This window comes from Diadema antillarum, unplaced genomic scaffold, assembly GCF_040938485.1.
Source record: "Diadema antillarum isolate AM-2024a unplaced genomic scaffold, OU_Dant_1.0 scf00000075, whole genome shotgun sequence".
In the NCBI taxonomy this organism is placed as follows: domain Eukaryota; kingdom Metazoa; phylum Echinodermata; class Echinoidea; order Diadematoida; family Diadematidae; genus Diadema; species Diadema antillarum.
This window is the reverse complement of record NW_027270964.1, coordinates 5,651,399-5,674,066: the sequence shown is the minus strand read 5'-3', so window position 1 is coordinate 5,674,066 and position 22,668 is coordinate 5,651,399. Positions and strand designations below refer to the sequence as shown.

The following is a 22,668-nucleotide window of genomic DNA, read 5'->3' as shown; positions in this document are numbered from 1 at the left end:
TTACAGTTTATAAATGATACCATATTCACTACGATGTACCACAGTCCATTAACACAGAGCTGTAAAACAATATGAACAGCTGCATCCAACAATTGATGTTTGTTGACACTAACATTTCACCTTTTTATCCATTCAAGATTTATTGTAGCTTATGACAAAAATGGGCTGACAAAATAAAAGTATTAATGCAAAGGACAGTATTTACTTTAAGTTGCTGATTTGAACTTCTGACCATCACACATGTTCAATATCTACATACATGTATATCAGTCATAACAGTGGCCATTCTGTATTCCTTCCTTACAATGTATTACTGTGCATCTTTTGACAAGATGCTATTGCTTGCAATGTTTGTGTATTTGTTTATGAAGACATTACCAATAAAAGTCCATATCACAGTAGAACAGCACTCACAGAGCTAGAATAATATAAAATCCAATGCTATATGTGAAATGTTGCTGTCCTAATTTTTCACCTGAAAATATCACTCATAACACTCTCCTTTATAAATAGTTTTTTTTTTAATCTAAGAAAGTGTGGTCGTAACGATTGAATTCTCAGAACACATTCAAAGATGATCACACTTAATTAGACAAAATATGTTGAGTCACAGTTTTTCTTTAAAATCATGTCATACATGTACTGGCAAAGAAAAGGGAGTAAAGACAATTACACAGTGACAGTGCCCTTTGTACTCTCATAGCGAGTGGTGAAACATAACCAACATGTGTAACCAACATGCGTGACCTGTTACATACTATCCTTATAAAGCTATAGACTAAACAGCCAAGAAAACTGAAAGATATGGTCATATAGCTGACACATGTACTACAATTTTTGATAATTGTTCACAGATTGCAAGTTTGATATCTCGCCTACATCTCTTTCATATTCATTGTCTAGGAGCACTGAAATTTGAAAATGTCTGATTTGCATGATAACATTTTACACTGGTTTTTTTGTCTTCTATTTTTGCTTCAATGTACATTATACTGTGTTTATACGCCTTATCTTCTGCATACCTGACTGCATTCTATCCTAAAAAAGCAGTCCTCTCAAAACCTTGTTTGTCTGGTAGCCAATTTTCTCATTATTACCTCCCCCACGGAAGGAGGTTATGTTTTCATCGGCATTGGTTTGTTCGTTTGTCTGTGTGCAAAATAACCCAAAAAGTTGTGGACAGATTTAGATGAGACTTGCAGGAAAAGCTGATAATGACACAAAGAACATGTGATTAAATTTTGGTAGTGATCTAGAAATTTCTATGGATTTTTGAAGAATTTTTTATCTTTTTGCAGATAGGGTCAAGCTGCACATATCTGAGGTTTGTATACGTGCTCTAAAGCGTGTGCTCTGCTCGGGCGAGGCGCTCTCACTGTGCTTTTCTAGTTTTTGTAATAAGTTTTTAGGGGAAGAAAGTGGAACAATTATCATTAAAGCTTCATAGAGTGATGCTGCAACCATGTTGCCAGTGTTTGGTGGTGACAGGTCATGTACTGTAAAAGTGGTTTCTTTCGCGTACAGATACTTTCGCAGTTTCCATCGGTGCCGACTTTTTCGCATGTGTTTAAATTTGCGTTCGGCAAAATCGGTGAATTCACAGTCGGCAAAAACTGTTTTATTTTGCACATGAAAACCCAAACTATAATCCAATTATTCTTTTATTTATTAAATAGAAATTAAAATTACATGCAGGCTTACCTGGCCTGAAATCCCGTCTCTCGAGTACTTTATAACATGCTTGTACCTACATTGCGCGGTATCGCTGTGTGTGTGTTGACCATCAATACACTCAATGCGCGGAATCTTTGTGTGTGCATGTGCACAATAGCGTTGTAACAAGCGGCAAGTTCAAAACATTTCCATGCGTGGTTAATTTCGCGCGACTTTTCAAAACATTTTCGCGTGATGTTAAATTCGCGGTTCAACCTCAAAGCGCAAAAAGCGCGAAAATAAAACCACCGCAAAAGAAACCACTTTTACGGTATGACACTGATGATCATGGTGGTTATGTCCTTGTCAACACCAGAAAGATGCCAGTACACTAAGGCATTATTCACGGTGGCTGTACCAATCTGAATAAATAGTGTCTGTCACTGTCGATGTGACTGTTTAGTTACCCGCCTAAAATTTGCTGCTAGTAGTGAACTCATACCCTGGACAGTTCTCATCCAGTGATTTCCAAGACACTGTACGATGAATGACTGAAGAGACCCAGCCATTTACATTATGAATTAACAAATCTCATGATTGATGAAATGGGATATGTAGTAGAAGCTCTCATACAATGCATTTCACTGATCCATTACACTGAACAGGCTATTAGTTCTTCTGTATTAACTTTCAGCAAAATTACAGATCATGTGATATATAACCACATTAATTCATCATATACAGATCTTTGTTGATTTTTTTTATTTGTCTTTACATGATTTTACTGTTACTCTTCTCATTGATGCAAGTATATAACCGCCAAATCACAATGAGAGAACAACTCTATTATGATGACTTCTCCTGTATATTACATGGAAGAATATTTGCCATGTTCACCATTAACATGAAGCACTCTTTTAAACAGCTATTTGGTCATGCAGGTTTCTGCACTTGATATACAAGAACAGTGAAATGGTAAATTTAATTTCTGAAATGATATTTTTTTCTGGTGATGATAAATTGACATCACAGACAAGTAATATGACAATACATTCAATAAATGGAAAGAGGAAAAGTAGAGAATGCAATACTGCATTAACCTTTTACATTTGATAATCATCAGACCCATTGATTGGCTAGCAAGAAACAGCAAGAAAACATGCTGTAGGTTGTATCTTCTCATTTACAGTTTACCAGGAAACTGCGCTGCTTTATCGATGATTACAATTCTTCAGATTGCAGTTGTACTTCAGCATTAGGTTCAGGGAGTGGATACTAAGACACCATTTGAAACCTTGAACATATACCACAGTTTCCTACTCTGGAATGGAAATCTACAGAAGGAATGGGTAGGAAACAATGGTGCCATGCCAAGACATCATGCTATTGAGACGCTAATTGTGATCAGCACATGCTTCCTTCATGGGGCCCCTTCGTCATCAGAGTACACAAAGACTTGAGCGATGTCGTCATGTTCATATGTTCTCTTGAGGTACAGGTCCACCAGTCTCATGCCTGATATACTCTGTAGATAAGTGACATGGACAAAACAGTCTTCTACCATCTCGCCTCTACGAAAAGATATACCTAGTACACTCATATATACTACACACATGGATATATGTGCATGTGATCTTAAACATTCCATTATAACATTATGTGATAATGTATTACAAATCTTCACACTGAAACCCTTTCAATTTCTTAGAAACCTTGGTAGACCTTACATGGAGTAGGATAAAAAGGCATTTATCAGTAGTCATTTGTCATCTAATCAAATTCTTGCTAGAACTTTGGAAAAGGAATATCAATGCCTCATTTCGAGTGGGAGAATCTGAAAAAAAAATGTCACTGTTTAAACATAAAGTCGATACTGCTAAATCCTCTCAAATTAATACATCAAATTAATTGTTGGATTACCAGGTAAGCAGGTGGCAATAATGGATGACACTTCACAGTATGATAGAATGTAAGGGACTACTGATTTCTAAGTAAAACCCCAAAGTACCTGATAATGCAATTTGTTCTACTCTGAATGTTGTAAATCATTGCTTTGACAGATGGTATAGAATACAGAGTAGGATGACCCTGCCTCCTAAAATTAAAATAAATACCTGTAAGCCAGGAACAGTTGGTATAAGTTGTAGTTTGATGTCCATGCTTGCATTGGGCCCTAGTTTACCAAGCTGTTTGCCTGATATTCCTAACCACACAAGGCCAGTTACATTGTTCAACACTAACTTCAGATCCATGGTCCTCTCACTGAAATAGAAAATGCCAAAGAATGACAGTTAGTGGCATAGTGTATCACATAATGCAACAATTCAACTGAAAGTGTCCCCTTACTGAATCACACCACGATACATATTTTCTTGCATGCTATTCATTCAATGTTTAATGATGCAGTCTTTTCAGATGTGGTTTTTATTCATTTTTATCCTTCAGATAGTAATATTCTTTGGAAGTCTATTTACTAATAGTAAATAGACTTCCAGCAATTTTGACTACCAATGGTAAATCTTTTAACATTTTATAGCAGCTGTAATGTCTTTTTCAAACCCTCTCTAGGATTGCTACATCTCAGTCTAATTAGTAAATCCTGAAACCTTCTTATTCACATGCAAACATCCCTCCCCATGGACTTGTAGACAAGGACAATGAGAGTGAGAGCAAGAGCAAGAGAGTCACTTACCAGCAGCTGGTGACCCGACATGTGAGTTGAAATGGTTTCTCTAGAGGCACGCTGTCAGGAATTTGAGCAATACTCAGCTTGAGATCACCATAACCTGGTGCCTAAACAGCAGTAGAAAAGGACAAAAATGACAACTCTTGATACTCTACTGTAAAACTGTCTGCACAAAAACCCATTAACGGGTCAAAGAGGCCAAATTTCCTGTAGATGTGAAAATGTGTTTTTGGTCAACACAGTCAGTATTCTTTTATCTATCTATCTATCTATCTATCTATCTATCTATCTATCTATCTATCTATCTATCCATCTATTTATCTATCTTAACTCTAAAATCTCCTCTTTGAATCAAAAAGCATGCCAAAAAGTTGTCTTGTTTTCTATCACTTATTTGAATGCTTCGGAATATCCCATATATTCATGAGCTTTATGTCATTCTGAAGTTGAAAATCCTTCCTTTCAAAGTCTGACCCAACAATCAAAATAAATATTCATGGCAAATTAGGACATGACCAAAGTACATTGAAATTGCAAGAAACTGAATGCTCACATGAGGAAGAGAAAAGCAAGCAAAAACATAGATAGGCAAAGAGAGAGAACACTTTCATCTGATTTGTATAGTGTCCATGTCACAGCCTGACGCAATTTTGACTTGAACTTCACTTGGTAAGACACTATGGGCTACAATCGCACCCACCATTCTCTGTAACTGACTGGTCTGCAGTCGGCCCTTTTCCCCTAGCGTTGTTTTCCAGACAATGTCCAGCTTGCCGATGCTAGAGACGCCCTTGATGAGAGATGGACGTTCAGCGCCAGCAGGAGTCTTAGCTTTGAGGCAGTAGAGGTACTGTCTGGTATCCATTGGGTTGAGGTACGTAAAGCCTCCAAAGATAAGATGTCTAGTCATATAAACATGATAAGAGAGGAAAAGATATGTACAAGAGAGTTCTGGGGAAGTGGATTTGACTGCCCTTCCAAATCTATCCTGGGCCCACTTGCATAAGAGCTGAGATCAAACACAAGTCAAAAAATCAAACATGAGTCCCTGAATGCTCAATTGAGATTGTTTACCAACTTTCCCATATTTGAAAGGTGTTTCAATACCCACTATCAAAATGCATTTGCAAACACCTTTCAATCACATTTCTTGACTTGGTGCATTTATCAACTCTGTCATGAGTCGATTGTGAGACCTTGTCACCGTGCAGCTCCACTGTGGAGTTTGACCTAAATGTAGTTGGCAGTGGTCAGATGGTGGTTGACGTGGGCAGGTCCAAGCTATAAACACGTTTCAACAACTCTGTGTTTATCAACTCTACAGAAACATATGCGATTGCACCTTTTTTTTTTTCGGTATTTCAGAAACGTGTTTCAAACCCCATATTCAACACAGCTTTGCACTCATCAACTGCCCAAAACTCCCTGAAAGTTGTTTAGAAACCTTAATTCTGCACCAGAGGTGAGTTGATAAAATTCACTTAAATGCAACCTTAGACTTCCACTTGATTTTCTGACTTTCTGACTTACACTGTATATTTGATTGCATTTTGTTATGCAACAGAGCCCTGGCTCTGAATAGGCTTCATTGCGTTACTACGGGTAAGAAAGAATCAATAGAAAATAGATTGTTCACATTCAAAGTAATGCTGGTTTGATATACCATTGATACAAAGAGTCACTTTGTTTTCCTTCTATAAAAGCAAATCACATCAATGTCCTTACTTTTTGTCTTCTGCTTGTGTAGAGTTGAGTTCTTCCACTGTGTAGTCTGCTGCTGGTTCCAAGGCGACCTTCTCCATGCACATAGGAGACTGTGTGATGTTCTGAATCTGAGCCTCGAGGTACACTTCATCTGACTGTATCACAAACACCGGGAAAGTAAACAGTTTTATGAATTAGTCACAGATCAAATACTGGGATGTTTGACATGTCTTGGAAGAAAGATGAATATCGTATGTTCAAGGCTGATAGTAATTTTGAAGTACCAAAAACAGTAACTATAATGAATAATGATAACAGCATTGATGGTGATTACAGTAATTAAAGCTAAATTGTTTTCATATCAACACTGCTATTATCATGACCACTTTCAACTTCGTCATATCAAATAACATCATTGTAATAATCTTATCTTTGATACTCATTCCAGTATCTGCTATAAATCATAATAAAAAAACAGAAAACACAATTCACAGAGATAAAGGTGCTGAAATTGATGTGAAACTGTTTTTACAAGCATTTACTCTGTGTGTGTGTGCTTGTGTGTGTGTGTGTGTGTGTGTGTGTGTGCATGTGTGTACCATGTAAATGACACAAAAGCTGGACTACTCGCCATTTCACCAGCCCCAATCTCTCAGTTTTTGTTTTGTTTTGTTTTGTTTGTTTGTTTTTTGCTACTTGGCATACTGTGGTTTCCTTGGTTTTTGCACTGATCACATGAGAGAACTAGAAGCATCACATGACAACATAGAATAACAGGCATCAAAGAATGACCAGAGTCGATCTAACTTACAACATGGTCTAAAACTCAAAGCTAGGTACACAGTTTGCTATTCACACTTCATCTCCTACTGCATTTTACAGGTGTCAGCTTCAGTAAGGGTCAAGCTTACATTGGGTCAAACTCCCGGGATACTACTTAAACAATTCGCTTTTAAAGCAGTGGTGTCTTTGAATGGCCATCTAACCAATGACTTAAATTAATATGAATGAGGCACATCAAGAATAAATTTGCCAAGTTCATACTAACAATTTGCTGTCATGTTTTAATATCATAAAACAAATGTGATTACAACAGAAGTCACAGTAATTCTTATCACGTTTCCCCTTTTCCTGTAATGAGTCTAGGAGGTACTGGACGAACAAGTTAGGGGGTTCTTCAGTATTATGCATGATATACAAAAACATAAATACTGTCTTAAATGTTCAATTTGGATGCTTTTGTAAAATGTGTGATAGGAAAGGATAGTGGCTGCATGCCTCAATACTGACATCTATTCTTGCCCAGAACATCAGAGGAAAAACAATGACAACATTTACACTACCTATATAAGACATTATGCAGTCCTGCACAGAAACTTGGAAAAAAAAAGTGCTAACAAAAAATGTATATATGATCAGCTTTCTTGCAATAAATGCATGGAAGGATACTGACACATAAACAAAAACTTACATTTGATCATTCTTTGAAAATTAATTGAAAACTGATCATTGCAAGCCTGAAATATTTCCATCCTGTTTTCAATCATGTTATATGCATTACTGTATTTATAGGGTGATGCTGAACTAAGTGAATGGGAAAAAGTGAAACATTTGAATAATATTCTTTTTGATTTTGACTAAGGCTTGACAATCCAAATATGTATCCCCTAATCCTTCCAGACCAGTCCTATACTTGCCATTGCAAGCTACTGATTATAAGCCACGTTAAATCTTAAAGGAGTACCTGTATTCTTTTCTTAATCTCCATATCTTGGAAACATGATACATGCAAAAATATAGTAATTTCTGCCCATTTAGCATCAGAATAGTGCAAGTGTAACGAGTGTTAAGATTGTCAATTTTGCATTCTGATACACTAAAAAATTAGCTCAATATGAATGAATATAAAATCATGCTGACACCAGACAGAACAGAGCACTTTGAAACTCAAAAAGTACTACAAATCTTTGAAAGCGTAAAATGATGGATAAATAAGCAAATTCAACAAAAAATATATCAAAGAAATAAAAAAAAGACATATGAGATACTAATTGTGAAAAGGGCCAAAATAATATCAGCACCTGCTAAAAGCTGAGAAAATGAATACAAGGAAGAGGTATGAGGTACAAATGACTGGATGGAAATTCAGCAGTTGAAATAAAATGTTGAACACAACCTGCAAACGGAGAGTCATGCAAGGAATAATTACATGTACTGACAAAATTTCATTTGTGTGTGTGTTTTTTTAAAGACATGAGTGACAAAAGTGCAATTTTCCGTTGACAAGTGAAACATAGATATCTCTCACTTTTACTTGAGATGATACAGAAATAAATGTCTGTCTTAGAATACACACAGACTGACATACTCACACTCGACACAATCACATCGTATCTACCATTCTACATACTGTATACATGTACAGCAATACAGCACTATTCCTGATTACATGTCAGCGTGAAATTTTTGGTGATCAAATTTTCCCGAGATATTAGGAGGGGCAGTGAATATTTTCCCACTTGCTTGAAAGACACCATGTAACAAAGTCCTCACATTTTCATCCTTTGAGAGTCAGGCCTGTTACATAGACAGCCACACTCACTTAGTTGTATGTTGACTATTTAGAGGGCAGTTCCAGATGTTTAGTTGTTACTTTTTATGGAGAAAAGAAGGAGAAAGAGAAGAAGGGAAAGAGGGGAGGAGGGGAGTAATGTTCTAGAGAGGGGAGGGCTAAAAAATTCTAGAGAAGAAGAAGGGAGGGAAGAAAAGTTAAAATACATAAGGAGGGAGGGGAGGGAAATTCAAAGGAGGGAGAGAGGAAAAGTTGTGGAGAAGATGGAAGGAAGGAGAGGAAAGAAGATCAGTCTTTACTTTAGGTTTGTCTTTTTGTTTGCTTGCTGGTGTATTTATCTCTTTGTTTCTACATTTACCCTGACACTATCAGTCCTAAAGTTACCATCACGTTCATAGATTCTTCAATACACAGAGGGCATTGTGTTAACAGCAGGTGAAGTTTCCCATACATATAGTTCAAACATGGGACACAATAGGGAGCCATGTTATTAGTGCTTGTCCCAGGCTTAAAATGTGAGCATTTTGGAAATTTTCAGAAAATACTGTAAACGTGGAAATTTTCGCGGTACATTAATTTTCGCGGATTTCACGCTACGCTCGGCTAGCGCGAATTCAAAAACGCGCGAATATATCTTCACAATTTTCTACGCACATTTTGAACGGGATGAATTGTGTGCGCTTCATCGATGATACTGCTACGTAGTACAATGTACAGGCATGTTTACGCTACTAGTACTGTGCGAAGAGACGATACCCTAGATTGCTGTGTACTGTAGCATGCATGTGTGCACCGCACGCATCGATGCTACAGTCCCCCGTGACTACGGTACTAGAGTCACAGCTGTACTACGTATTTGAGTGCTTGTACTCGCAGTCGAGCCGCTCGCTACGTCGCTTGTCGTACGCTGGCATAGCAAGCTATGTAGCAGAGGCTTTGGATGAAAGCAGTGAATGTGTACTACAGTAAAGTAACCTGCTGCGGAGCGCGAATTTAAGAACCCGCGAATACGTTTTCGAGCCGCTCAGCGCGAAAAATTAATCGCGCGAAAATATTGACGTTTACAGTAGAGGAGTTATGAGAAATGTAATTCTGCAGAAAAGCCACCTCGAATTTCTGTGTTGCATTTTGATTAATTACAGCACATATGAACAGAAGGTAACAGGGTGAGCAAAGAATATCACATAAATGGAATGATATATATAATGACTATATGCATGACAATGACATAAATTGAAGATTACAGCATAGCCACCAAACTGTAACATAAAATGACAAGGTCAGCAAATCATAGAAATAATTCAAATGGTTGCAGCATGTGTAGCAGCAAGTCATCAGGGAGGACTGGAGCAACTGGGTGTAAAGTGGCAGAAACTTACAATGTAATCCTGGTTGGAAGGCAAATTGGTTGGGTTGAAAGTAGATGCATGCAAACAAGAAAAACAACACATCTGATTATGTCTTGATATCTTCTTAACACTCTACTCAGTGGTCAGGAAACCAATTTGTGAATACTCATTATGACAATAATACAGTGTTTCTGGTATGGGAGAAGCACCATTGGTATTATGTCCAGATAGAGTTACATCTGAAGCAGGGCCATATATTGAATAAAATATGGCTGTTTGATGTCAAGCACAAAAGCTACATATAACCTTGCTCTTATATGTCTGAATTCAGTATATTGGCTCCTTCTACTTATTGGTGTTGTTTTTTTAAGTTTCAAAGGCTGCTTTTAATACTTTATAGCCAAGAAGTTTAAGAGCTGGTCCATGTAGATGTACCTCTCTATAAAAAACAAAAAACAAAATTACAAGTCGTTGTAAAATTTTAAGTCACAATTGTTCTCAGTTTAAACATAGTAGTAGCAATAATAAGAGTAGTGAAAGTAGCAGTCCTTGTTGAGAGATTTTAGTAGGGTTGATCTTAGTACAAGAAGTGGTCATGACTCAAGTAGTCCTGGACAATCATTGCATTAGCCATATCGATAGTAGTAGCAGTAGAAGCGGTATCAATTGCAGAGTTTGCAGCAACAGCGGTGTCAGTACAGAAGTAGTAACAGTTACTGATAACAGCATTCCTTTAAAGAAGTAGAAGTAGTACAAAGTACCAGTGACAGCAGTGGCATTTATGTAGAAACTGTAGTAAAAGTAGTGCATTGTAGTAACAGTTGTAGTAGGAGTAGCAGCAAAAGTAGAAGTAGCAGTGGGGAATGTACAAGAAGTGGTACTTGTTGCAGTAGTGGGGAATGTACTAGACAGAGTAGTTGTGGCAGTAGTAGAAGTAGCTTTAATTACAGAGACTCCAACTGTCCCGCTTTCGACGGGAGATCTCCCGCCAAAAGCCAATTTTCACAAAATCTCCCGTTCTCCCACTTGAGAGTTAATTTCGCCCGCCCTGGCTCTGTGTCTCCGCGCCAGGACGTATTTTCTCCCACCGAAACACCTTTTTTATATGAAATTAAGTTTTATCAAGCCAAAATATATGATTTTTAGTACAATCATATGTTGAAAAATAAGCCAGAAATACCACGAGAGAGCATCTATAGAACCCTAGAGCTTCCAGGGCCGGGAACACTGGCCATATTATAAAGGGACTATGCGCTTTGCGCTCGTGATGTGCACCTTGCGCACATCAAGTTAGAGTCTCCAGTTTGCTAGGGGTTTCAGGCGGGAGAATCTCCAGATCAGAAGGTGTTTGGGGTTGGAGTCTCTGTAATACATCAAGCGGGAACAGTTTTAGATTATGGTGGTCATGTTGGCTGTGAACAGCTGGCATAAGCTCTTTACTGGTTAGCTGTACTTTAACTAGTGTACATACATGTACAGATGACCCTTCAGTATTAGGTAATTAAAGAAATTCAAATTCTTCTTTAGTATACATGAATATTTCATTCCTTTGTCTTTGAGAGCATAAGTCAATTCATTAATGTTTCAGACACTTCTTAGAAATCATTACAGTATTAGCATTTACTGTACTATCACTAAAAAAAAAATAGATTTAGAGTGACAAAGGAATCAATTCTTTTGACTATTTACCTTGTTACAAAGTCACATCATATAGCAAATAAATGTTTTCTGGGATTCTGGTTTGTTTCTTTGTGTGTGTTTGATTGCTTTTACATTATAGCACATGGTAAACAGCAGGTCATTGTCTCACAGGGGGTATAATAATCACAAAATTTCAACAGCTTTGCAAACTAAAAACATGGGAGTATGGTCTATTGACTGCTAAACATGCAATGTTTCCAGCCACAGAAACAGATTGTTTAATGTCTTAAAGCAAACTTATGGATTTGTCAACTTGGGGATATCCTAATACGCATTCAGCATGCATAAGAAGCACATCAGTACTAAGCAGCTATATAAAACATGGTCCAGAAAAGCAAAACAAAGCAAATCATGTACTCTTTACACCATTGCAACATTTCTATTCTCAAACTACTTTTTTTTCTGTTTTACCTAGCAGTTAGCACTGAGCTCCACATACAAATCATCCATCAAATTATTTGTCACTGATTGTCACTCATTTTAGTTATGGATGCATGGCGATTATATTGGGGCTGCCAGTCCTTAGCAAATACAAGGCAGCACTAACATTGAGACTAATTTGTAACAAAACAGCTCCTTGTGTTATCAACTCACTTTTTTTTTATTATTGCAACATTTTTCTTTTACTGTTATTTACAACATTTACAATGATTGTTATTTGTACAATTTGAAAATTACTGCTACCATTTTATGTTTTGCTACAATGAACATACACCACACTTATAAAATGGGACACACTGTTCAAATATCCTTGTTATTAGCAGAAATGTACTTATCGCCCACAGTATTTATATTTCATAATTAATTTTATAGTAACTGCTGAAGATTTGATGCCAGAATGTGTTCTACATTGTATTATACCCTGTAACTTTGTCAAATGTGAATCACTCTAATGAATCCCTTTTTCATCTGCTCCTGATCTAACATCAAGTTCAATGACTGAAAAGAAATTTTACACTGACATGAACTGCAACACAGAGAGATACAGTCTAGACAGAACAAAGCAAGACAACAAACACTTCAACTTCCATTATTCCATATTGCCTAGACAAAACGTCAGTGAAATCAAAGTAAGCATTAATTGCTGGCGATATACTTGTATAAAAGCTTATCCTGTGAATTTGGTAAAGTTTTCCTGCATATACTGTCCTTGTTGACAGTCTTTTGGGGGCAATAAGATTCATTAGGATCTATACCCTCATGACCATTGTAGGGAAAAAAAATCATGTGGACACTTTAATACTTATCTAGAAGAAGTATTACACTGACAACTTGACAGGAAAATATAAAGTTGTGTATTTTTGAAATATAAATAAGGTTTGGTAAAATGTTGTAGCATAGGCACAATGTCCACAACAGAGTACAAGCAAGGCACAAGAATAATATGTGGTTAGAAAAAAAATACACATATTTCATGAACTAACAAAACACTTGACTAGAAAAACACACAAAAAAGACTAGAAGCAGTTACTGTGGTCTAAGATGACAGGCTTCAAACACATCAGTAACCTTTAAAAATATTGATTGATTGTTGCTGCTGTTGTTGTTGTTGTTGTTGGTCTGTTTGTCTGTCTGTTTGTTTGTTTATTTGTTTATTTACCTGATAGCCTCCAGTGGCTCTCATTCTCAGAGAGTACTGTTTGCAGAATCACAGAAATATCAGTGGATGATATCAAAGAGAGTACATGCTCTGGTAAATACAATAATTATTATGCAATTGCATGAGTCAAAACAACCGATGAGCTCAGAGAGAATGGAAAGAATAACCATGACAGTGAATTCAACATCAAAAAAAAAAAAAAAAATTCTTCAAATGAAAAATATGTATATATGAAACACCTCTTAGATTATGGGCAACATTCATGTTCATGTATCTTGCTGTATCCCACTTACTTCCAATGACCTTAACATCATCATATCAACAGAGAGTAGCTGGGTAATTGTGACAGACCTAAAATTGTTCAAAATCTAGCCATGACAGATTGAATCATTGAGCAATGGGTTCAAACATGTGCTGTCATGTTAAGAGATGATTTCATTCATTTACAGCACCTAAAAGTGGTTGCTTGGTTGCCTAAGGCAAGGAAATGCTCATGAAGGCAAATCATTTTGGAACATGGGCTGCAACAAAAAAAAAAAAAAAATCTGCTGAAAGCATTTTCATTGGTCAATCATCAGCAACAATTAGATCTGATTGTAAGTTGGATACACATCTGAGAGAAATTTGCAGGCCATTTTGTTTTCAATGCCACAGTTCAAAATGTTGTTGTTTTTGTTTTACACTAAATTCTGGTGACCTTTGACCATAATCTTTATCTTTCATCCCTGCCATTTGAGGCAAGTACATTGTTAATCAATTTCTATTATTCCTACATAACATTACCACTTAGCATTAATAACCAAAATCTCCGCAATAAATGTGATTTTAACCAAAATATAGTGACTTTTACCTTGACATCTGACCTTTTACTACCATCATGTTTATGCAAATAATCATATATTATTTCTAGGGCCTACCCTGGGCCCCGTCTTATAAAGCCTTCAAATCAATCACAAGTCCCCAAATCAATCGCAACTTGCATTGCAGCTCACAAGAAACTTGTGATTGATTTCTATCACAAGTCTTTATAAGACAGGCCCCTGTTCACCGTTTCGCATTGCAAGTAGACATTTTTTTACTCACGTAATGACTGAAAATTACATTTTGGGGGACAATTTTAGTGGCAGTCAATTTCACCACTATCATCTTCTAGGAACTGAATTACCACTAGACATTTCTAATTGAAGTAACAACTGAAAGTGTAATATTTAGCAACCAGACTGAAGTGGTCTTTGCTCCTTGACCTTGAGGGATTTTGCCCAATATCTCATCTGCCCATCCTCACTTCATTTAGCACACATAGGCCAGAAACCAAGAAAATCCACATAACAGTTCTTCTTAAATTGCAATAACAAAAGAGGGGTGGGATGGATAATAGGACTGATGGACAACCTGAAAACATAACACCTGCACCCTTTGGGGCAGAGGCATCCCCCCCCCCCCCAAAAAAAAAAAAAAAAAAAAAGTAAAGCAGAAAAAAAAAAAGCCATCCTTCATTCAATGAGTCTTGTGATGACCCTCATATTACAGTTAATACCTATAAAATAATGCTACCTCTCCATAAGAATAAGACTTATTGAACTAGTAGTGACTGCAACAACAAAAAATAATAACAATAATATTAATGATAATAATAATAATGATAATAATACAATGTAAAAAAAGATGTCAAAGCACAGAAACTTGAAGTCCATTGTTTGGGAATCATAACAAGAGCAGATGTATTGCTTTGTAAAAGATTTAAAAAAAAAGATAAAAATATGTGAGGTACGTACACTGTACATGCCAAGAATCCATTTATATGATTTTATGCTGCATTTACTGAATATTTTCAAGCCACATCCAATAATGGAATTCTTTCATGTATCATCACAGTTCAGGGAAAGGAAAAATCCCTTGCAAACCTTACCCATTATGAAGAGTGTCATTCCTTGAGTAAAACTTTTACGAGAAATATTTAACACATTTGACATTAAAAAGACAAGAAAATTCTCCAGTGAAACATGACTGCATTATCAGAGTACAACTTACACACCTCAGCATTGTAGAACTTTGTCTTGACATCCAATGGCTTTAAAACCTGTTGAAAAGACAGAATTATTATTGGTACAAAATACAGGCATATTTTTAACATACACTTGTACACTTTGTACAAGTTCCAGTAATATCAACTGAATATGGAATACATACATATTGTATCAATGCTTGAAGTCCCCCAAAGCAGAGCCAGTCTGTGAATATGCAAATGTCGTTTTCAATGATTGCTATTGTTTTGTGAATAATTTCTGTATTCTGTTAATTTCACTTCTAATGTAATTTTCATTATTTCTATGATTTTCTATTACCCAAAAGTGATATTGATTTTGAAATGTGTACATCATGGATTTTATATTGGTCTAACAAGACACTTTCAGCTAGCTATTCAAAATGCAAGTATTTTCCTGACATAGGATTTTCAGAAAGACAGTTGTAAAATTGAATGAACAGACAATTCATACTCATTGGGAAAAAAAAAAAGATAAGCACATACGCCAAATGTTTCGGCATACACAGTTCTTTTCTCTGAATCTATTCCAGACATACCTGAAACTTGTAAAACTTTCTGAAGCTCAAATTCTCTCCTGATGGGGTTGTGTAGCTCACAGCACACACTAATCTGCAATAGAAGAGTGGTTGTATGTGTAAACCATGGCAGTGCAATCAGGAACATTTGGAATACTTGACAGTGATAGAATAGTGCTGTGTTGGCACAATATGGATATTATTTCTTCTTTACCATAAACTCTTAAAAGTATTATATCAAGAATGTCATCTGGTGCTGTGTAAATCAGCAAAACTGTTCTGTGTCCCAATTAACATGAATAATTTTTGAGTCCTAAGCAATCAAAATCTGGGATAACACATGGACTGTTCATGAATATTTAAATTACTTTGGAAACAGAAATAGCAAACCAATCCTCACATATCAGAGAAGAAATAAGACCCTTCCAACTATATCCCTCATCAGGCTGAATGCAGCCACTTGCCAATCTATGGCATATGTTACTTCACTTGTCTCCGACCAATACTAGTGAAAGCTCTATACTGCCTTGATAGAATCCAATCACTTACATGTGTGTGCCTAGCTCTTTGACCTCATGGTGGATGACCTGGTCAATGCATGCCCCAGGGGCAAGGGACGGTGAGGGCGGGGTGGTGCCTCCTGACAGTGTCAGCCTCTGAGAGCTGGTTTGGAGGTCTGTCTTCACGTGAATATCCTAGAGGGCAGCAAACAGTCATCACACACACACTTCAGAACTCTTCATTGTGGCAATAATGTGCATAATGGTTCAGTCACAGCAAATGTTTTATGATGAATATTAGGAACATCATGGCAATATTGCTGAACATCACACTGAATTCCACAAATTCAACACTCTTTTGTGCCATAGCAAAAACAGACCTTTTGTAACCATAACTAATTTAATATAGTTATTACAAGAAACAGTTCAGACCAGGTTTGCATTGCACGAAATGAAAACCAGTATGAATGAATGAATGAATGAATGAATATACAAATGTATGAAAACAGTGTATTACCTGTGTATTGTGAATACTGTCATTGTGGACGCTGACAAAGCACGAAAATGTTTCTCCCAAATAAATACTCCTGAAAGAGAGATAAACAAGAACAAAAGAATGCAATTTAACATAAGAAACATTTTGTTCTTTTGTTTTAGAGGTAAATAGAAATATTCAACAATCTGTTTCTGATTTTTTTTCTCAATGCCACTAACCAACATACTGTACATGCATTAAATGAAAAGTAAACAAGGAAACATACTGACCCACACACACACACACACACACATACAAAGAGAAGCTAATCCCCTGGCAAGTCATATGTTCATATACAGAGGAATGGGAAAATCAAGTGATGTTGCACAATTCACAAAGGCAGAGTAACTTACCCAAAATTTTGCGGAAGGGTCAACAGTTCCCCCATGGTGAAGCCAGTCAAATTTGGTGCAACTCCTAGACTGGGGTAGAAGTCACTCAGCTTGCCTCCTGTTCAATAATTTGATAATATATACATATTTTTTTTATCAGACTGTTTAGTATCTCATGTCTCTATCTCTGCCTTCTTACTTGATGTTGCTATCAACTAATCACATAAAATTTAGTAACAAAGTAATGCCTTCATAAGAACAAAAATGAGTTCATCAGATTTTGTTAAAAGACATTGCTGGCTTATAGATGATACAATACAATTTGTACTTTCCCCACGCTTTCCAACTTTTGTGAAATCCTGAGCTCTACGGCGAAATGTTGTAAGAAGAAGGTAATGCATTCATGATATTTTCATGTGGTAAAATCTTTCAAAGGAAGGCATTTATTCTTCAGTTAATAGACTTGGTAGCTAGAAATGTTGATGATGCCACGTTGGGTAAGAAAATGCAAGATGAAGGAACTCACCATTTCCAGGCAAATCTTTGCTCTCACTCAGAATCGGGATGTTGGAGACAAAGGAGGGCTTCGTCAGCCTCATCACTGAAATTACAACAGGACTCAAATTGTTCATAAAATGTACATAAATACTGGATCTTCATCAAACCTTTGTTACAGAAGTGCCCCAGGTTACCATTAATTGTACCTTCTTAACTTATGCATGGATGCATGCAGGCACATTTTGCAAGTGTTAGTGAGGGGACACTGTACATCTGTGCATGTATAGTATTTGAATTTAACTAAGAGTAGGGTGGTGTAGTTAAGTGTAGAGCACTTGGTTGTATTGCAAAATTAGCTGGGGAAGACATGAGGAAGTCTTTCTGATTTCACTTGTCATAGAGAACATACAAATTGTAGCTGTTGGTGTCAAGGCTTTAAAGCCAAAATATAATTCTTGTAATGCGTGCAGAACTGTTGATTATTGCTCCAACATGTATAAGTATGCATAGGAAATGTTTGATTAACACAATTTCAGTTGTCCAACAACAAAAATGTGAAATATTAACCAAAAAGTCCACAATCTCAGATCTTACCCGATCATGGTTGATACATGTACAGCATGTACATAATTTTTCATAATCGATTATCAATAATCAGCAAATCAGGCCACGGTAGTATCCATCAGTCTTCTGCGCTAGCATGAATTGCATGCAGATTACTATTGCCTGACAAGATCAATCATCGTGTACCGGTAATATTCTCCCTCCCCATGATGCTGAATGAGGATGGCCTGGCCTTCTAGTTTAAAAGTTTTACTACGATCAAAATTATTCTACACTTTTGATCTCGAAAATACTCCAAAACAACTCATAGTCTTGACACATCATGCCATCTAGGTTTCTTAGTAGACACTTTCGAGATCCAGTTGGTGGAAATTAAAGTTTAATCCCTTGTGATAACTATGTTTTAGCTTTAACAACAGACAGAATTTCCAATTTCATTCAGAAAGTTGTGTACATGTACACAAGTGTCAGTGACATCCTTTATTTCTTTTCTCCTTCAAAATGGTAGATTTACCAGTAGGTGTTTTTTTTTTATTTCTTCTACTTTCCTTGTAAGGGAGAATTAATCTATCATTGAGTAAAGGGAATTAATCACACACACACACACACACACACACACACACATCCACATACATGTTGCCCACAGTGTATATACACTTGTACAGTTTGTGGTGTACATTCAATCAGAAAACAAAGATTTGAATTCGAGTAACACTAACACTAGTAACAGCCTGACAAGAATAGTGACATGAACATGTTGAGGTTAGCATGATTTTTTATGAGCCCAATCAAGAGTTTTATAAAAACAATTGAGTAAAATACCCTTTTTACAGCAGGCTATGTACAGGATGCCTATTTGCAGCAGAGGCCATCTCATTCATTGATGAAAAGGCCTAGTCAGTTGTCACTTTCCATAACACTTGTGAGTAACTCCTGCTTGTGTTCTAAAGCGGGACTATAAGCACACTAGACAGAAAGATCCGTCTGTCTGGATGAGTCTTTTATTTTTTTGACGTTATTGCTCTCCTCCGGAGACATACAGTGTATAGGTGGGGATCCGTGAAGCCAGATGCAGTCTCCGTGGATCATATCCCCGACGACCAGATACAGACCGATCTTTCGGTCAATAAGCACATATGATATTTATTAGCTGTTTTATTGACAAATGAAAGTGCCCCTGCCAGAAATAGGCACCCTGGCCTGGCACTCCTGCTGCAAACTGGGTTGATTACTCTGTCTAACTCTACTGTTAGCACGGTTAGGCCGATTTGAGTAACAGCGACCAGCCCGAACAGTAAAACTGTGAAGGAGCGCCCAAGGGTTTCAAGGTTAGGCCTCAATTTACCGTAGTATTTTATCTAACGTTTAGATCTTTTTTTTATATTAGACTAACATCGAATACCATTAAGTCACCACTACCTAAAGTCGCAAGACATTCACATTATCGCATGTAAACGCGCGCCGCGAACGGAGATTAGCTGAGGCGAAAGATTTTCATCCACATCGCTCTCAAAAGACATGCCTAATTCACGTTTTTCCTCCATAGAAACACATGTAATCCAAATGTATTTTACCATATATATGTAACAGGTGACAAAAATATTTTTAATGCGAAAATGTTGGCATACTCGTGAAATAGGCCCCACCACTGCGTGTCCGTACCAATACTACAGCTGCTCGCCTGTTTATACTCGTGAATTCAACCCCACCGCATGGCGGTCATCGGTAGGTAAGCACGGTGGTGGGGCTTCCTTCCACAGTATAATACTCGTGAATGAGGCCCCACCAAATGGCGTTTACACGAGATTGATACAGCGGTGGGGCCGATTTCCACAGCATAGCATCTTTCGTCCTCCCTTTATCCCGTTTTTTGCTTTGGTCTTCAACTTCTTATTCTCGGAAGGACTCCCTAATGTCCCTCGACTAAATTTAATGGCTAATTTAGCCATAAATACAACCCTACCTAACCCTAAACCCTAACCCTAACCCTAACCCTAACCCTAGCCTAGGACCTACCCTTGCTTGCTAACGCATGGGTGCACGCGCACTGCGGTGGGGCCTATTTCACGATTTTGCCAAAATGTTTTTGATTTCAAATGGATTTCAGGTGGCAGATTAACAAAGTTTTTCAAAGAAGATGATGCACAATTCATCCTACAACTAGACTAGTACCGGTAGATACAAGTATAGGCAGGTATCCTATTACCGAACAGTATCCTATTACCGAACGCGTAAATTTTCAATGGAAGCCCGTTCAACAACTCGTATACGCGCGCATCCATTGCACTATGCACGCGCTGTTGCTCACAAGGGAGGCCGGTGCAGAAAATTGCTAAACTGCAGCAAAAAACGTTAAGTATAAAATTACAGTGCAAATTTTTAGTAATCGCTGAAATGTTGATGTTTGATAAAGCGTTAAAAACATTGACCGAAAATGCAATGCCTAAATTTCCCCATACAGAGGGGGCATGTTCGGGAAATACAATACGATTTGCGTCGGTAAAAAGACACGGTTTTTGTGGAAGGGTTATTTGAAATACTGATTTTGTTAAGTGCATGGCTTAGTTTTCAAATAATACTGTTACAGCTAAATTTATCAGAATTTTAACTACCTTCTAGGAGATCTTTAGCTAAATTGAAGCATAATGTTGCGCGTCTGGAGAAATTAAATAAAAATCGTTCAGTAATAGGATACACCTCCATACAACCTTGTTGTAGAGCATTGAAGTGTGTGTATTTAAACACACACGTTTATGTGGCGTGCGTGCTAGTAGTAGTACTGTATGGGCGGCGAGCTAATTCAGTGCCTATCGTAAGTTCGCCAACCCAGGAGTGCACAGGAAATACACGCAAGTGGAGACTATAGTATAAGTATAACTTCATAACGTAAACTTAAACTTTAATTGACGTTCAATAGACCAGAGTCTAGATCTAACAGTGTTAGACAGAGACAGGCAGAGTGGAGACTAACTGCGACCAGCCCCAACACGCAGTGTTGGGGCTGCGCATTGTAGCAGACATGATCATGACAGGCGAAGTATAGCGCCTAAAAATCAATATGAAATCGCAAAAATTCCGCAATATGAAGACTTACAGGTGAAGATGTAATGTTGAAGACTGACTGCGTTCAACTTTTGGTTCTGGTAATAGTCCCTTTCTGCTCGGTTTGATGAGTTAAATGCGACTCGGTCGAGAGGAACTCGGGAGAACTACATCTTATACAGTAAATGGATTTGAGATTTGTGCGCATGCGCTGGCCATCAAGTCGTGTAGCTTTGTGGCAAGGCCTTATCATACTGTTGGCAAACCCTCTCGCTGTATATTGCGTTGCTTTCTGGGTGGGTGCGCGCGCGCACGCCTTGTCAGAAGGCTAAACGCATTGCGACTCCGCCAGCACATGAATATTTACGTGCGCAGTGTACTGCATACTGATTTCGAAAATGGTGAATGGGATGGGGAGCTAGGACTACGGACCCGTATATGGTCGTGAAAAAACGTTTTTTCAAGATCATTGGACCAATGTGAACAAGAACAAGGTGAACGAAGGGTATTAATTAGATAAGAATCTTATGTATACTATAAAAGTACGTTTTTTCCTCGTGATATTCGAAACCTACGGAGGTGCGAAAATCTGTGACAGACTGTGTATGTTTTTCAAGCTTACCGATATAGCACTCTATTGACTCAGGACGCTCCCACAGTGTGTAACTGTGTATACGGAGCGTCCCGGGGTTAAGTGGAGACCGAGTTAGTTACGGTTAGCGGAAAAGGGGTTAATTTACTTTTCACAAGCCTTTTTTACAAGCATTTTTACAACATTACAATGATTCTTGTCTATACAGTCTACGGTCTAGTGCGTCTAAGAAGTTAGTCACTTATTTAGTGTGATATTCCAGAAATGCAAAATGGTCAAAATAACAAACGCGTAATGAGATGAATGGGACTACTGACAGTACTGTTACATTTGACACGCACACACACCCACTGCAAATAGCACAGCCACTGAGCCACACAGGCATGGCACAGCATTGCACAGCACACGTCATTCATGGTTCGAGGGGCGCGCAGCATCAACTTTATGGTTTAAATTCCCTCAAATTATGACAATTCGGCCACAACTCATTTGCACAGCATATTAACCAACCTTTAATTGAAAGAAGCTGCTCTTTTTCCCTTGCAACATCCATTTTTTCTCTTCAGCAGAAGGCCGTAACGTTAAATGTACGTGTTATATCTGTCAGCAGGTTGTGTACGTGTGTATACGTACGTAAGGGACGTGTTTTTTTTAGACGGCACAGATTGGGGAAACTAAAAATCTATCGGGGACCCTATCCCTAAACCTGACCCTAATCCTAATCCTAACCCTAACCATCAAACCCTAACCCTAACCCTAACCCTAACCCTAACCCCAA

General features: G+C 37.5%; 1 protein-coding gene across 1 annotated transcript; it reads right to left on the bottom strand.

Annotated features, from left to right (window-relative positions):
* Positions 1-1,537: 1,537 nt before the first annotated feature.
* Positions 1,538-22,464, bottom strand: LOC139717432 (trafficking protein particle complex subunit 13-like). The gene is made up of 12 exons (XM_071628931.1): positions 22,401-22,464; positions 17,721-17,795; positions 17,216-17,312; positions 16,845-16,914; positions 16,377-16,522; positions 15,849-15,921; positions 15,301-15,345; positions 6,065-6,198; positions 5,040-5,241; positions 4,346-4,446; positions 3,768-3,915; positions 1,538-3,178 (listed from the first exon to the last, which is right to left on the bottom strand). Exons 1-12 carry the CDS (start codon positions 22,441-22,443, stop codon positions 3,074-3,076), a joined length of 1,239 nt encoding a protein of 412 aa, XP_071485032.1. The 5' UTR covers positions 22,444-22,464; the 3' UTR covers positions 1,538-3,073.
* Between the last annotated feature and the right edge of the window lie 204 nt (positions 22,465-22,668).